The 15947-nt window shown below is 43.4% G+C and overlaps 1 protein-coding gene across 1 annotated transcript; it reads right to left on the bottom strand.

The window, feature by feature from the left end:
• Positions 1 to 359: 359 nt before the first annotated feature.
• On the bottom strand, positions 360 to 15076 carry LOC116131033 (GDSL esterase/lipase 3-like). The gene is made up of 5 exons (XM_031416686.1): positions 14761 to 15076; positions 1353 to 1474; positions 1018 to 1242; positions 687 to 937; positions 360 to 597 (listed from the first exon to the last, which is right to left on the bottom strand). Exons 1-5 carry the CDS (start codon positions 15074 to 15076, stop codon positions 360 to 362), a joined length of 1152 nt encoding a protein of 383 aa, XP_031272546.1.
• Between the last annotated feature and the right edge of the window lie 871 nt (positions 15077 to 15947).

Consider the following 15947-nt stretch of genomic DNA (forward strand, 5'->3'; position numbering starts at 1 on the left):
GGAGGATGTCCTCCATCAAAACTAATTAGCATGCATAGTTGAATCCTATGTGTTAATTGGACAAAGACGCAGCAAATGAGGTAATACAAGAGACATTTGGATTGGTTCTGGGGCAAGTACTCAAGATTATATTTAGTGCGAAATAAAGAAGTCAACAGGTGCTTGAAACTCATGATTTGTTGTTTGAAAACTTCAGCACGAAGAAAATTATGCTAATTGCAGTGCTATAAATAAAGTAATATTTTTTTATCAAGACCATAGAAATCCTACATAACAAGGAAGATGCAGTGCTATATATGATGATAGGATAAGATAATCAGACCGCATAATTAACCAGAATAATACAAAGGATAATTTAATCAAAAACTGAATAGTTGTTTCATATTGAGAGGCGCTGTGACTGGTGGTGCTCCATCCCAAAGTAGCTGAGCGAGTTGAGTGTTAGCTCTCTCTGTGGTATGTCCACCATCAAACCACACATATTCTGCATGATTACCGCATAACTCAAACATCTGCGTCCCATTTTCTGTTCTCCCGCAATTCATTCCTCTGTAAGGCCCACTGCCACAGCATGCAGCCTTCCCCTCTTTGAATCCTTCACCACATAAAAACACAAAACAAATTACAACAAATTTAATTGCGTGTTTGAGGAAAGTTCAGGTCATCATTAATTTAAAAGTTACCATATTTTTGAAGGATTAGCAACTCTGTCGTCAAGTGCAATGTAGTAATCAAATATTTCACATTTGAATCCTGGCAACTGGGTATCTAGCTGCTTAAGAAAAATAGCTAGATATCTGTTGTGTTGTCTTGCAAGTGATGAAGGTTCCTCGGCAAAACCACTTCCTATTGAAGGATCAAATACTTTCGTCATTGGTACGCAACCCAATGGCCCTACATTTTGAAATGCAATTTTCCTTCCTCCTAAATCACATATCTCGTGCAAATTAAGATATTGAAATTAGAAAATGTAATTGTGTTTATCATCTTAGTAGAAAGTAAAATCAGGTTACTCACTTTGAGCACAGATGTTAAATTGCCGATGTCTGATTGCACACATTGACCCTCGGATTCCTCTGAAGCGTCACGATTTCTCTGAGAAAAGCCGAAGTAATCATTGCCTCCAATGCTGAACAGATAAACAGCATTCATCAACACCCTCATGGCTTCTTCTTCACCCAGTTTCTCTCTCAGTGGTTTCACCACATCCTTAAAGTAGCTTAGCTGCAACCTCAGATTTATCTGCAAAACAGAGGATAATATGTAATTGCCAGAGCGTGGTAGGCCTAAAAATTCTTCACTGATTGAAACTTTCCTAATTTATTCAAATTACTGAAGACGAAATTGCATACCGATCCAGGATGAGTATTATCAAGAACACCAGCTCCAGCAGAAGAAACGTTAGCCCCATCAGTGAATTGATGATCCCCCGGTTGCAGGTATGGTGGGAGTATGGGCAAATTGGCAAATTGGGCTGCACCAAATTAATGAAGTACATACTGTTGATGCTTGATTTTGACACCAACTATTCCCATGAGAGAAATGCTAAGCGGGCTTAGAAGTCACACGAGATTATGGGAGTATTTAGTTTAGTAAAGGGTGAAGAACAACGTTTAAAGTGGTTCGGATGCTCAAAGGCGAATCATACATCCACTGATATTGTATTAATGAGAGTAAAGTCAGGTCACATTCAGCGAGCTGAGTTACAGCTTCTAGAATACAAGAGAGAGAGGGAGAGAGGGTATGCTATTCCAGAGTGAAATTAGCCACCGCCGCAAATGAGAGAGAATGTCTCTATTTATAGTGGGATGAATCAAGGTAATGATTACTAAATCTGCAAGTGGGGTGGATACCGTGCAAATCCTTCTCTGCATCTCATTGCTCACTACCCGAGTGATTTCCTCGACTTGTGCAGTGATTGGACATGGGGACGATTTCTAACCATCCCCTGACCTAGCGTTCACCCACTGCACTGACAAGGGCATGCCACTCACGTCATCATGCGACGTGGTTGCGTCTGATCGATCATGGAACCTTCCTGAGTTCTGACCACCCTATGCTAACAAGACTCTACGTCAGCCCTACTTTTTCAGGCATAACAGAAGTCCCCTAGTTTTTAAGGTTTGAGAATCGAACCTTGAGAACTTCATAATTATGCCTTGATTTGATATGTCCCGAATGACGCCTGATCGACCTGGCTACAAGGAGGTCGCAAGACATTTCCATATGGGCGACCTAAAGTGGTCTCCTTCTGCAAGGTCTACAACCTGGATCAGACCTTATTCAGTGCCGTATTGGTGCGCCTCTTATCTTAACCGAGGTCTGCGGCCCGGTTATACTTAGCGTATTTTTGCTGAAGGGAAGGAGTCACATAGCTTCACAATTGACATGCGACGAAGAGTGTTTTGTCCTATTGACCTCTTCAGATGTTATCCGTTGCGCTTTGGCAACTAATCCATTAATGAAGTACCTTTTACTCTGACAGATGTGTCATATGCGCAATGAGCGCCAGCCATGCGCACTAAATGTAAGCCATGCTGAAACGACATTCCTTATCAGAGCATTAAATGCAGATGAGAACGCATTTAATATGGAGGAGGGAAACGAGCCGTCACTCAATTATTTCAATGGAGAGAAGTGACGAGTGGATTTCTCAAAGCATGACGGTTACTCTTTCCCGCTGATTGATGGCACGTGATCACGATCAACGGCAAGAGATGATTTTCATCAAAATGTCGCTTGGCTTCGGGAAAATCAATCGCCACTTCCTCAACTACAAAATCTCAGGCTCACCTTAAGCAATGTCACAACACCCACTTTTTCAGAAAGAGCAAGGAGTTTTCGTGAGACCAGATTTTCCATCCTTCAAATTGATGCACACTTGACGTTTATTGCAGGAAGTTCAATCCCACACCCAAGAGGTAAGGAAGATCCTTCCATTACTTTCCTTTTTCTGTTTTGGCGATAACCATGCGATAACAATGGGCGTTTATGGGTGGTTGAACGGAGAATAGGCTTTCCTCTAGGGTTTGAATCTTTGGGGGTGCTCCCCAAAGATTCTTAGGGTTTTTCTTGGGTTTAAGGAAGACACAATGTTTATATTTTCTCCCACATCATCATACAAAACTTCGTACGATGACTGAGTAATTCGTACATGTCACTCTTTTTCAGACCGTAGAAGAAATGGACCCTTCAGCGACTAAAACAAACGAGGGAACAAGCTCGCCGGTACAGGACGCCCTAGCGGTGAAAGAAAACCACGAAGAGGTGGCGGAAAATGTTGATTGAAAGCATGTAAAGAGTTGGATTAATGGGATTCAAAATTTTTCAAATAAAGCTTGAGTACATTATACCTTCTCATTTGCTTAAGTTTGATGAAGCCAAGATTCAAAATGATGAATCCTCTGCACTTTAACACCATCTTGAGAGAGTGAAAGAGTGGCCAAACTTAAGAGAGAGAGACTGTTTTTCTTTTTTGAGTGAACAAAATGAATCCTTAACCTAAAATGCAACAATTTGCATTTATATATATATGGGCCATTTTGTAATTAGTTGTTTTTCACTTCTATGCCCCAATAAAATCTTATTTTAAAAGCAGCCCAAGTCTTTATTATTTTACCCTTCAAATAATCAATATTATTGAAGGGCCCATGTAAACTAAACTAGTTTACATTAACAACCCACAAGTTTACCCTTTTGCCCTTTAAACATTAAAAGGTTATTTTAGTTCATCTCATTTATCTTAACGCTTTAAGATATAATAATTGAATACAACTAATTATTACTTGATATTTTAACCCTTAAAATGTCACAAATAATTTTATATGTAACTATTACCATAGAAATCTTGTCATTACCCTCGGAAAGTGCTAGCCCTCTTCGGACAATCATTTCTCTCTCTTATTCTTCTCTAGCTTCTCAAGGCTATTGGTGTGACCATGTAGGTCCACCGTGGATTAGCCATGAGCCAGTTCTGGATGAATCCGAAAACCTATCAGGAGGCCTAACGACTATGGTAAACAGAATGTGCTATAGTCCCTAAACCACGATGAAGAAATACTTCATCGAACCCACTTTAGATCATATGTACCATGCAGGTAAAGTCCCTCCATTGATATATCCTGATCGAGTACAGATTCATGGAACGTCAAAATCCTAAACACTATCTTCTACCGAATCATTGATCAATATTTCTGGAACTCGTCATCACGAACTTACTTTCATATGACTAATAATAGACTCTGGCCAGAGATTCCGATTTCTGACATTTATCGACGTTCGTCCAGGAACTTGAATTCGGATGGAGTCAGTGGTACTCTTGATCCTATATTTTCGAGTCAATGGATCCCTTCCTAACCATCATTCACTTCCGCATATAAATGGCGCATGACCAAATAGGCTTTATCATACAAAACATGACTAGTCTCGTACTTATACACCGTATGACCCATACACATCCGTATCGAATCTGACCACAATGTCTTAGGTCAAAGGACTACATTGTGCACTGATATAACCAAAAAATAAATCATTGACTACATGTTTTTCCAAGTGATTGTCGTTATTCGTTCACATTTGAAAAACAGTTCACTAACCGCTAATCCATACCAATGCCCTAGTGACATGACTATCATTGTCATCCGTACTTATATTAACTCATTATATCTTTCAGAAGCATCCAGTATGCATACTATGCAATACAGTTGCCCAAATTATATTGCTTCCGTAGGGAACCCTTTTGATAATTCATTTACCGATTAAATGAATCATTTGGACAATTCATATACATACTTTATTTTAAATGCATGACTGAATAAAGGAAGTAATTTATATATATGAATTGAAGAACTCTTTCTTCTATTATTTATGATATATTGATACAAGACAAAATGCTCTGAAACCGACAACACGAATGGTTTCTAGGGCACACACTAATATATACTAACAAGCGAGTCCCTCACAGGAAATCCTGTCAGTAGCCACAGGAAAGGAAATTCAAAAAGTGGTCAACCAATATGCAATTAGCGTAGATGTCTAACAGCACAGGACGTATATAGCTCAAAATCAGCCAGAGGGAATGGTTGCGATCTCCGAGAACATATTCAAATTGGGACCACTAATTCCCTTTCATCCTTTCATAAGGTTGATCCTCGATCACTGCAAGGTCGCACTTTCACAGTTGACGCCAAACGCGTATATGATAGACGTGGCTATGTATATTGCATGCGGCGAGAATGGTTTCGATGAGTTGACTGTCCTAGAGCTCGGCTGCTCGTATGACTAAAAGAAGAGCAAAGACAAGGACTCTTATTGCCTCTTGAAGCGATCTACGATCAATGGAGGGATACACAATTATCCCAGTAATGTCGGGGCATATGAGACAAAAATTTTCATTTTCTATTACGATGGCATTTGCCATTTTAGGGAGCCCAGTAGGTCTTCCTTTCTTTTACTTGGCGAATTTTCTTTCTTTTAATCTCTGCTAACGGACTCTTTCGTTTCTTCACAGTAAACTAGACAACCAGTTGGCTCTCATTGACTTCAACAGAATAATCACCTTCGGTCTTTTGCCCGATTAGAGTCGTGACATAAAACTGCTCGTGACAACCGCCAACTTGCGAAAATACGGGCTTTTCAAGCTCAAAGCAACCTTGGAATCCTTACCGAGTAAATGTCCATAACCTTAGCTAACCATATTGTTTGCATGCAGCTAACTATTTTGCTAACGATATTCGCATGAAGCAACCTTGGAATCCTTACCGAGTAAAGTGCCCAGGTCGCTGAGAGCTAGGGAGTTCACCTTTCCTCGAGTCGGTGCCACGGGACCAGTCGGGGCAGCCCCCAATGGCCCCTTTGTCTGAGGAACACCGACAGGGGTGTTGACTTCGGCCAGTAGAGGCTCCCCAGCCTGCAGCTGCTCATCCTAAGCAGAAGACTGTAGCCTAGAAATCCAAGAAGAGGAAGCCGCTTCGGGTCGAGGAGTCAAAGTCCGAGCCGGAGAGCTTGGGCATTTAGCTTGGGGGGTCACAACCTTACCAGGCCTTCCGCTTGGGAGGGCCCCCAAGGGGCGTGATCGACATTACACTTGCCCCTAGGGTCTACACACGGGGCAAGGAAAGGTCGTGACTCCTGGGAGGAGAGCGGGCAAGGAACCAGTTGGTAAGACGCCACCTGCCGTAGGAACGGGCACGGGCATGCATGTGCTAGATTCTATGGGGAAACTCCCTGAGCACTTGCAGCCAGTGATGTTCACCCTGCTAGAGTGTCAGCTCGTAGAGGCTTTTGAGCAGTTCGTGGCCTCTAACCTTGTGGACCTGATGACTATGGCGTTTTAGCTACAAAGCTAAGTAAGAGGGTTCGTCTTTGTCGAGGACTTTCTTATATTTCCCTTACTTTTTCAATGAAAAGGAATTTAACCCCATGTTCCCTTTGTTGTGTACTCTTTGCTCATCATGCACTTAGCCCAATAGAAGACTCAATTGGGAGCCGCTGAGGGGCTTGTCGAGCTGAGAGAAGAGAACGTGCGGCTGAAACGGGATTTAGAGGTTGCATAGACAAAGATGAACCTATCCACCATTTAGACAAACCTATACCTGTCGAAGAGGAATTTTGTGCTCCGCACGATAGACTTTTAGAAGGCCGAGCTAGAGAAGAGGGGAGAGGAGGTCAAAGAGCTCCAAATGACAGTGGCCAAACTCACCAAGGAGGCTGGCAAGAAAGAGTTGGAGCTACGAGCGAACTCCGAGCGGGCCTTGCGAGCAAAACAGGATAGAACGCAGCTGAGGGAAACTTCCGAGAAGCAGAGGTGGGCACTTGAGGCAGAGCTCCAGCTGTCCCAGGGAAGTGTTGCTTTGTTAACCAAAGAGATGAAGCAACAAGAGCTGGAAATTGAGAGGAGAGCCGTTGACTGGTTGATCCAGTCCATTTATGCCCTACGACCAAGGAATCTGAACATAGACCTCACTGACCTCCTGGATGGCTACCAGAGGATCCTCGCTTCCATGGCACAGGCTAATGACGAGGAGAAAGGTCAAGAACCCGATCCGGAGGACGAGCATCTAGAGGAGTATGTCCAGAGGAAGTGGCGGCCGTCCAGGTGGTCGGTGACCAACCTGGAGATACTGAAGTCGCACCTTCAGGACCTAGGAACGAAGGCCAGTGATGGTTTATGCTCTCCATTTCATAACTATTCCTATGCTCGCATGTTTGTATTTGTTTTTTAATTTATGATAAATAAAGAGACTATTTCCTTAATAATTCATGAGTACTTATAATTTTTCGCACATCACAAATATTACACATGTGGACACAAGGTCTTTTTCTAACTATTTGCGATAGTATTTGTACAAATGATACATATGTGAGCAGAAAGGCACACATGCGAGAAACAATATTACATAAGAGTTATCTTATTTACAAGGCTAAAAAGAGTAAATCCTTACAAGGAATTTAGAAAATGAGTTCGGAATTACTAATAATAGAGGTGAAGATGTTCAGCATTCCAAACTCGCAGTACCTTGGAACCATTAAGCCTTCTAAGGTGATAAGTCTCCTGTCATATCACTTTAGTGGCGCGGTATGTGCCTTCCCAATTTGGCCCCAATACTCCTGCACTCGGTTCTCTTATACTGAGAAGGACTTCCTTCAAAACTAGGTCGCCGACCTAAAAGTCTCTTCTTCTGACTTTAGAGTCGAAGAATCTTTTCACGCGCTGCTAGTAGGCTGCTATCCTTAGCTGAGCCTTGCTGCGATGTTCTTCAACTAAATCCAGACTTGTGCGCATAAGCGCTTCATTGTCTGTTTCATTGAACAAGTCTTTCTAAAGTGAACAAGTCCCTACTTCCACTAGTATCATTGCCTCACAGCCATACGCTAGCGAGAAAGGTGTTTCTGAAGTAGAGGTTCTCAGAGTTGTCCTGTATGCCCATAGGACTTCTGGGAGGTCGTTGGCCTAATTACCCTTGGCAGCGCCAAGTTTGGCTTTTAAAATATGCTTGATGGTCTTGTTGACAACTTCAACCAGGCCATTTGCTAACGGTCTTGCAACTGAGGCAAACTTTTTATAGATCCCTAGCTCATTGTAAAAACGACACACTATGTTTTTTAAGATGCCAAGGGTCTGGCCTCAGCCCACTTGGTGAGGTAATCCACCGCGACCACCGCATACTTGACCCCTCCCTTTCCAACTGGCATGGATCCAATACGATCAATTCCCCACATGGAGAATAATTAGGGGCTAGTCATGGTTATCAGCTCGTGGGAAGGAGCTCGTGGTATATTCGTGAACCGCTGGTACTTATCACACTTTTTCATAAAGTTGAAGATATCCTCTTGCAGTAGGGGCCAATAATACCCTTGACAAACAACTTTGTTGGCGAGGGATCGTGCGGTAGTGTGATTACCGCAGATCCCTTCATTTATCTACCTTATGATGTAGTCTGCTTCCTCATCGGTTACACATCGGAGGAGGGGGATGCTAAACCCTCGCTTGTATAATTGATCTCCTATTAGCGTGTAACGAGCAGCTCTAGTTCGCATGGTTCTTGCCTCGATCTTGTCATTGGGCAAGGTCCCATCTCTAAGATACTGAATAATTGGGGTCATCCAGGAAACAGACTCTGTCACATTCACGGCCTGTTCGGGCAAGCTGATACTAGGGATCTCTATGAACCGAACAAGAATACTTTCTAGCACATCTGAGTCTAGCGACGAGGCTATCTTTGCTAAGGCATCCATGTCAGAATTACTATCTTTGGGGATCTGCATGATCGTGAAGTGATTAAATGGCTTAAGTGCGACCTTAGTTGTCTTCAGATAGTTGATCTTGTTTTCTTCCTTGGCCTGATATTCTCCCAAGACCTGGTTAATAGCCAGCATAGAATAGCTGTGAATGCTGATCACTGATGATCCCATTTCTTTTGCCAACCGCAGACCGACGAGCAGTGCTTCATACTCGGCTTTGTTTTTTGTTGCTTTGAACCCAAATCAAAGAATACCATGGATGGGAGTCCCTTCGGGACAAAGGAAGAGAAGTTCTACCCCGGCCCTTGTCCTGTTCGAGGATCCATCGACATAGAGGCTCCAGGTCAATAGATTATGAACGGTTTCCTAGGTGGCTTCACTGGCCTGTTGCTCGAATTCCTTAACCTGATGGTATGAGAACTCTGAAATGAAATTGGCAATAGTCTGCCCTTTTATAGTCGCTTTCGGTCTGCACTGCAGATCGAATTGACTTAACTTCATTTCCTACTTGAGCAACTTACCCGAAGCCTTTGGTTTTTGGAGGACTTGCTTGAGCGGATAGTTGGTCAATACATAGACTGTGTGGGTGTGGAAATAAGATCGCAACTTCCTAGAGGCGATCAGTAAGGCATAAGCTAATTGCTCCATTTCTAGATACTGCATTTCGGCGTCCAGCAGACGTCTGCTCGCGTGATATACTTGCCATTGGACCATGTCCTCTTCCCGAATTAAATTTGCACTGACCACATGTTGAGAAACAGATAGATACAAAAAAAGAAGTTCCTGAGGGAGAGGCTTAGAGAGAAGGGGTGGCTTTCTGAGGTGCTCTTTAATGCTTTGGAATGCCTGTTCGCATTTGGGAGTCCATTCAAACTTCTTGTTGGCCCTGAGTATATTAAAGAATGGCAAGTAGCGATCTGTTACCTTTGATATGAAGCGACTAAGTGCCGCTATTCGCCTATTGAGACTTTAAACCTATTTTTGGTTGGACGGACTTCTTATATCAAAGAGAGCTTGGATCTTTTTGGGGTTGATTTCTATTCCCCTTTGGTTAACCATATACTCCAAGAACTTTCCTGAGGATACTCTGAACGAACACTTGAGAGGATTGAGCTTCAGTTTGTACCTTCGGAGTATACCGAACGTCTCAGCGAGGTGCACTATGTGATCTGAAGTGACATGCAATTTGACCAACATGTCATTGACATAGACCTCTATTGACTTCCTGATATTCTTGGAAAACATTCGGTTAACCAGTCGCTGGTAAGTTGGCTCAGCGTTCTTTAGGCCGAAGGGCATAACCTTGTAGCAATATAGGCCCCGATCTATAACAAAGGAGGTAGGTATGCTCTTCGTTCGACACGTACACCGGAATCTGATTATTCCCAAGTAGGCATCCATAAAACTCAGCAGCTCATGCCCGAAGGTGGCATCAACGAGCTGGTCGATCCTAGGCAAGGGAAAGTTGTCCTTTGGACAGGTTTTGTTGAGGCCAGTGAAGTCAACGCAGGTCTGCCATTTGCCGTTAGGCTTCTTTACAAGATCGGGTTGGCAACCCAGCTTAGGTAGAGTGCCTCTCGGATAGATCCGTTTAGGAGGAGATTATCTGCCTCAACTTTCAAGATAACATATCGCTCCGGATCCATTGCTCTTCACTTCTAGCAAACCGGCCTGACCTCACTATCAATATTCAGGGCATAGCATATGATGTCTAGGCTGATCCTAACCATGTCAGCATGAGTCTATGCGAATACATCGATATTTTCCCTAAGAAAGTTATTCAGGTCGTTAGCGAGCTGGGGGTTGAGATTATTTTTTATTCTCAACACTCGGCTTGGCTCGCTTTGATCGACCGTTACCTTAGATAGATACTCGATTGGCCCACTGCAAGGGCATTCTTGGATGAGAGGATCCATGTTATCCTCAGCTGGGCTAGGCTAGGCTAGGCTAGGGTAGGCTATGGCTCGATCCTGTTGATCACCATTGCCTGCTCAAAGATGCCGATTGGAGTTCATTTTCCCTTGCACGCCATATGCACTGCCCTTACATAGCAGTCGCGAGATACGCGTTGAGATCCATTTACTTCCCCTATACCTATCGGGGTGGGGAACTTCATCTTTAGATGGTAGATTGAGGTGACTGCTTTGAAGCTTCGTAGCAGAGATCGTCCCAAGATGCCATTGAAGGCGGATGGGCAATCCACTACTAAGAACTCAGTCATTTTGGTCATCTTTTTAGGCTCTCTCAACGTGACTGGGAGCGAGATCATCCCTTTAGGGATCAAATGATCTCCGGTGAAGCCGTACAGAGGGATAGGGGCAGGCTTTAGATCTGCCTCGTCCAGCTTCATTCTCTCGAAGGCTCACTAGAACAATAAGTTCAAGGCGCTTCCATTATCCACCAACATTATGTGGACCTCGCACACTCCTATTTTAGGCATGATGACGAGAGCATCATCGTAAGGATGATGCAATCGCATCGCGTCTTTCTCAGAGAAGGTGATTTCCTCCTCCCTGCGAACCTTCGATAGTTGCGACATCGTGCTCATCACAATTATGGGATCACGACGGGCTGCACGAGCATACCTTTCTTGGGCACCTCGAGAATTCCTTGTGAGGTGTGGTCCCCCAAAGATGATCCCTACACTGTAGAGACCTTTGCGACCACGACGCCTCTTTCCCAATTCCTCTTGGTTTTTCTCCCGATCGGGAGCAGAGTCATCGACATACTCTTTGAAGTGCCCTTGCTTAATGAGGTCCTCAATTGCTTGCTTGAGGGCTCGACACTCATTGGTGTGGTGCCCATTATCCCAATGATAGCGACAATATTTTTTATTGTTTTTGGCTAAAGAGGGATTTTTCATGGGCTCGGGCTCTCCGAGCAAACCAGCCTCCTCTGATTTATCTAGAATAGTCGATACTAAGGCATTCAGAGGGTATATTGACTCTTGTCACGATCGCAATCGCGAGGTAGAAATGGGGCATAGGATTTCTTAGGCTCGTACAGTTGCTTCTTTCCTTTTCACTGATCGTCATTAGCTCATCTGCGATTAGCCCTCCTATTCTCCCCCCAATCAGGAGCATTGTTCGAGAATTCCTTGTGAGGAATTCTCGAGCAATGCTCCAAATTGGGGGGAAAATAGAAGGGCTGATCCCTACGCTGTAGAGACCTTTGCAACCATGAAACCTCTTTCCTAGTTCCTCTTGGTTTTTCTCCCGATCGGGAGCAGAGTCATCGACATACTCTTTGAAGTGCCCTTGCTTAATGAGGTCCTCAATCGCTTGCTTGAGGGCTCGACACTCATGGTGTGGTGCCCATTATCCCAATGATAGAGACAGTATTTTTTATTGTTTTTGGCTAAAGAGGGATTTTTCATGGGCTCGTGCTCTCTGAGCAAACCAGCCTCCTCCGATTTATCTAGAATAGCCGATACTAAGGCATTCAGAGGGGTATATTAACTCTTGTCGAGATTGCGATCGCGACGTGGAACTAGGGCATAGGATTTCTTGGGCCCGTACCGTTGCTTCTTTCCTTTTCACTGATCGTCATTAGCCCATCTACGATCAGCCCTCCTATTCTCCCCCCAATCAGGAGCATTGCTCGAAGGACCGGGGTTATGATGGTTAAGCGCGGCCACGAAGTTTTCAATACAGAGGTATTTTTCCGTAAGGTTGTAGAAGCAGGTAAGGAAAACATCGTCCTCAGATTGTAACTCCTTCCACAAGTCTGTCTATGGCCAAACTCCTACGATAATGAGAGTCCAAACGAACTCTTCAAGAGTGTGAGCTACTTTGTGGAACTCCCTGTGGAATCTGTCAATATAAGATTGGAGGGGCTCATCCCTCTCTTGCCTTATGTTGATCAGGTAACTTAGCGGCATTGAGAACTTCTTTTTCACTTGGAAGTGCCTCAGAAATGTCAAGCTCATTTGAGGCCACGAGCTGACTGATCCTGTTGGGAGTGACCTAAACCATCGCTTAACATGGGACGTAAGGGTCACCGCCAAGCAATGACATTTTGCCAAGTCATAGACTTGGTGGAGTTCTATGAGATCGTTAAACTCGTACAAATGATCATGCGGATCGGAATTCCCATCGAATGCTCACATGTCGGGCATTCTAAATCTTAATGGGAGGGGAGCAGCTAACACTGCTGAAGAAAAGGGAAACACTTATGTGACCTGCCCTTGCTCATTTTGTTGAGCCTTAAGCTGATCCAGAGTTTGTTGTAGCTCCTCAATTTGAGGCAGCGGAGCTAACTGGGGATCACTTTCCATAACGTGGGTTCGACTCTCAAGGTTGCGATTGAGGAAAGACCGCAAGTCGGATTCCTCTCACCTCAACCGGCGCAGTTTTGGCCAATCTCGACACACATTGGTTGGAGTCGTGTGATGGCATTGAGTGATTCGGGGAATCTTCTCAACCTCCGTGGTGGTATGAACCAACCCACAGATGTTGGGAGTCCTCTGCATGATGACGATCAAAGTCGTCATTTTGGCGATAATGGGAATCTCCCCGCCTTGCACTTTTGTGGGAGTGCTCGTGCGACGTGGTGCGGCATCGCTCAAGCCGCGACATGTCACCGAGTTGCAATGCCACGGGTATTCTATCCGGGGCATGATCGGTGTTCGCTGGTCCCTCGAAGCCTTTGGGTCCACTGTGCGTCACTTGCTTTCCCTTTCTTTGACGCGCTGCAATGCGCACAGTATGGGTTTTTGCCCTTTTTCGCGCTTTCACATGACCTGCAGGCATTTTTTATGGTGGCACCGCCTCATTGGATTCGGGTAACAGGACCTAATCCAATCGGTCTAGCCTTTGGCTAACCATTTGGAAAGTATTGTTGAACCTCTCTAGTAACTCATGACGGCTGGATCAAGCCATGAGCTTGAAGGGATATCCCCCATGATATTTTGCTGGGCTGGGGGCACTTCGGGACAAGTGTCCTCTTATACCTGGGGGATCTCTTCATTGCCATAATTGGTTTGCTCAGATTCGAAGCCATGAGCCATTTGTTGTAGTGGGACCAATTAATCAGAGATTGTCCTAATGAAGAACAGGAACTAAATTAAGCCCTCCTTCGAGCGCCAAACTATTGACGCTTGATTTTGACAGCAACTATTCACATGTGAGAAGTGCTAAGCGGGCTTAAAAGTCACATGAGATTATGGAAGTATTTAGTTTAGTAAGGGTGAAGAATGATGTTTAAAGTGGTTTGGATGCTCAAAGGCGAATCCTACGTCCACTGATATTGTATTAATGAGAATAAAGTCAGTTCGCGTTCAGCGAGCTGAGTTACAACTTATAGAATACAAGAGAGAGAGGGAGAGAGGGTATGCTATTCCAAAGTGAAATTAGCCCCCGCTGCAAATCAGAGAGAAGACTTCTATTTATAGTGGGATGAGTCAAGGTAATGATTACTAAATCTGCAAGTGGGGTGGATACCGTGCAAATCCTTCTCTACGTCCCATTGCTCACCTGCCCGAGTGATTTTCTCAACTTGTGTAGGGATTAGACACAGGGACGATTTCCAACCATCCGCTGACCTGGCGTTCACCCACTGCACTGACAGGGGCATGCCACACACGCCATCATGTGACGTGGCCGCGTCTGATCGGTCGCAGAACCTTCCTGAGTTCTAACCACCCTATGATGACAAGACTCTACGTCAGTCTTACTTTTTCAGGCAAAACAAAATTCTACACTAATTGAAACTTTCCTAATTTATTCAAAATACTAAAGACGAAATTACATACTGATCTAGGACGAGTGTTATCAAGAACACCAGCCCCAGCAGAAGCAAAGTTAGCCCCATCAGTGAATTGATGATCCCCCAGTTGCAGGTATGGTAGGAGTATGGGCAAATTGGCAAACTGGGCTGCACCAAATTAATGAAGTACATACTATCGCCATTTACTCACTGTAATATATATATATATATATATATATATATATATATAATATATATATATATATACACACATCAATTAATTTAAACAATTAAGAAAGCTAACATTAATGCCATACCAATCAAATGCGAGTGTGCGGCCATCACAAAATCTTCCAGTGGGGCGTTTGAAAAAGGTTTCTCCATAAGGGAAGACTGTCGCTCCCGCTCCCTTGTGAGGAGTCTTAAGGTACTGGTTGTTGCCAGGATCAAACAATGAGTCTCCGAACACAAACAAGGCCTTATGTGGTGCATCTCCAGGCCTGAACCGAGCATGGCAGCTAATTGGATTAAGAAAAATTGATTCAAATAAAGAGTACCCCACAACAAGGAAGCTCAGACCTGCCATTGTTGATTCTGATGCTGAACAGTGTCCTCCAGCGTTACTCATTATAGAGTTGTGGACAGAGCGATAGTGCAATTGGTATTTGAGATCATAGAGGCACTAATTAATGGTGTTCATATCTTTGGTGGGGTGCCGTTCACAAGGCAATTGCATTCAAATTGGGTAGAGAAAGTGTGAATTAAGAAGCAAAGTTTGACTTCCTGATTAAAGATGCAAATGCCATACCTTATGGGTCATTGTCTTAGTTTGAGATACATAAGTTGGTAATAGGAATACTAGCTGTATATGTTGCGCATTTATTTTAGGCTTATAAATAGTTCAATTTTTCAATTATGCAGTTCAGTCGGTATCCATTCCATTATTCAATTTTGCATTAATATTTTGTTGCTTGCCGATGCATTTATAATCTAATCATACAGTATTAGATTTCTCGTATTATATAGCCTGGCTAAAGTTTTGTCCGAATGAATTACTATTTATGTTTTGATTATCATATATTATAATGTGGCTTGTGTGCATTATGGACATCGTGAGAGAAACGTGGAAGATAAAAATCAACTCAAAATTAAAGCTGCAGTTCTTTAGCTTTACTATTGCTGCTTTAAATCCGCAATCATTTAATAAAAATACCAAATAGTACGTATACATAATTTGGGAGTTTTAGAATTCTCACAATATGAAGGCGTCGATGCATGCGATGAGCCTGTGAAATCGGATTGGATTTTGCGGATAATTAGGCTCAACAACCACAAGCTATGAATTCCCTTGTGGATAGAACAGAAGTACTGTTCAATATGAATATTATAACAAAAATTTCAAAGCAGTTAGATAGACTCTGTCGAGGCAATGATCTTTAGAATAGAAATTAAATGTAGCAGAACTTAACAACATTTAGTTAATTACTTTTCTATATCTC

The sequence above is a fragment of the Pistacia vera genome, unplaced genomic scaffold (assembly GCF_008641045.1).
Source record: "Pistacia vera cultivar Batoury unplaced genomic scaffold, PisVer_v2 Contig228, whole genome shotgun sequence".
Lineage (NCBI taxonomy): Eukaryota > Viridiplantae > Streptophyta > Magnoliopsida > Sapindales > Anacardiaceae > Pistacia > Pistacia vera.

Excerpts from the sequence above, each read along its gene's own strand:
- LOC116131033 (XM_031416686.1), bottom strand. The coding sequence starts at position 15,076 with ATGAGTAACGCTGGAGGACACTGTTCAGCATCAGAATCAACAATGGCA. Across the intron at positions 1,243-1,352 it reads ATAATACTCATCCTGGATCG|ATAAATCTGAGGTTGCAGCT; the intron begins GTATGCAATTTC and ends TCTGTTTTGCAG. Across the intron at positions 938-1,017 it reads ATTTAACATCTGTGCTCAAA|ATATGTGATTTAGGAGGAAG; the intron begins GTGAGTAACCTG and ends AATTTGCACGAG.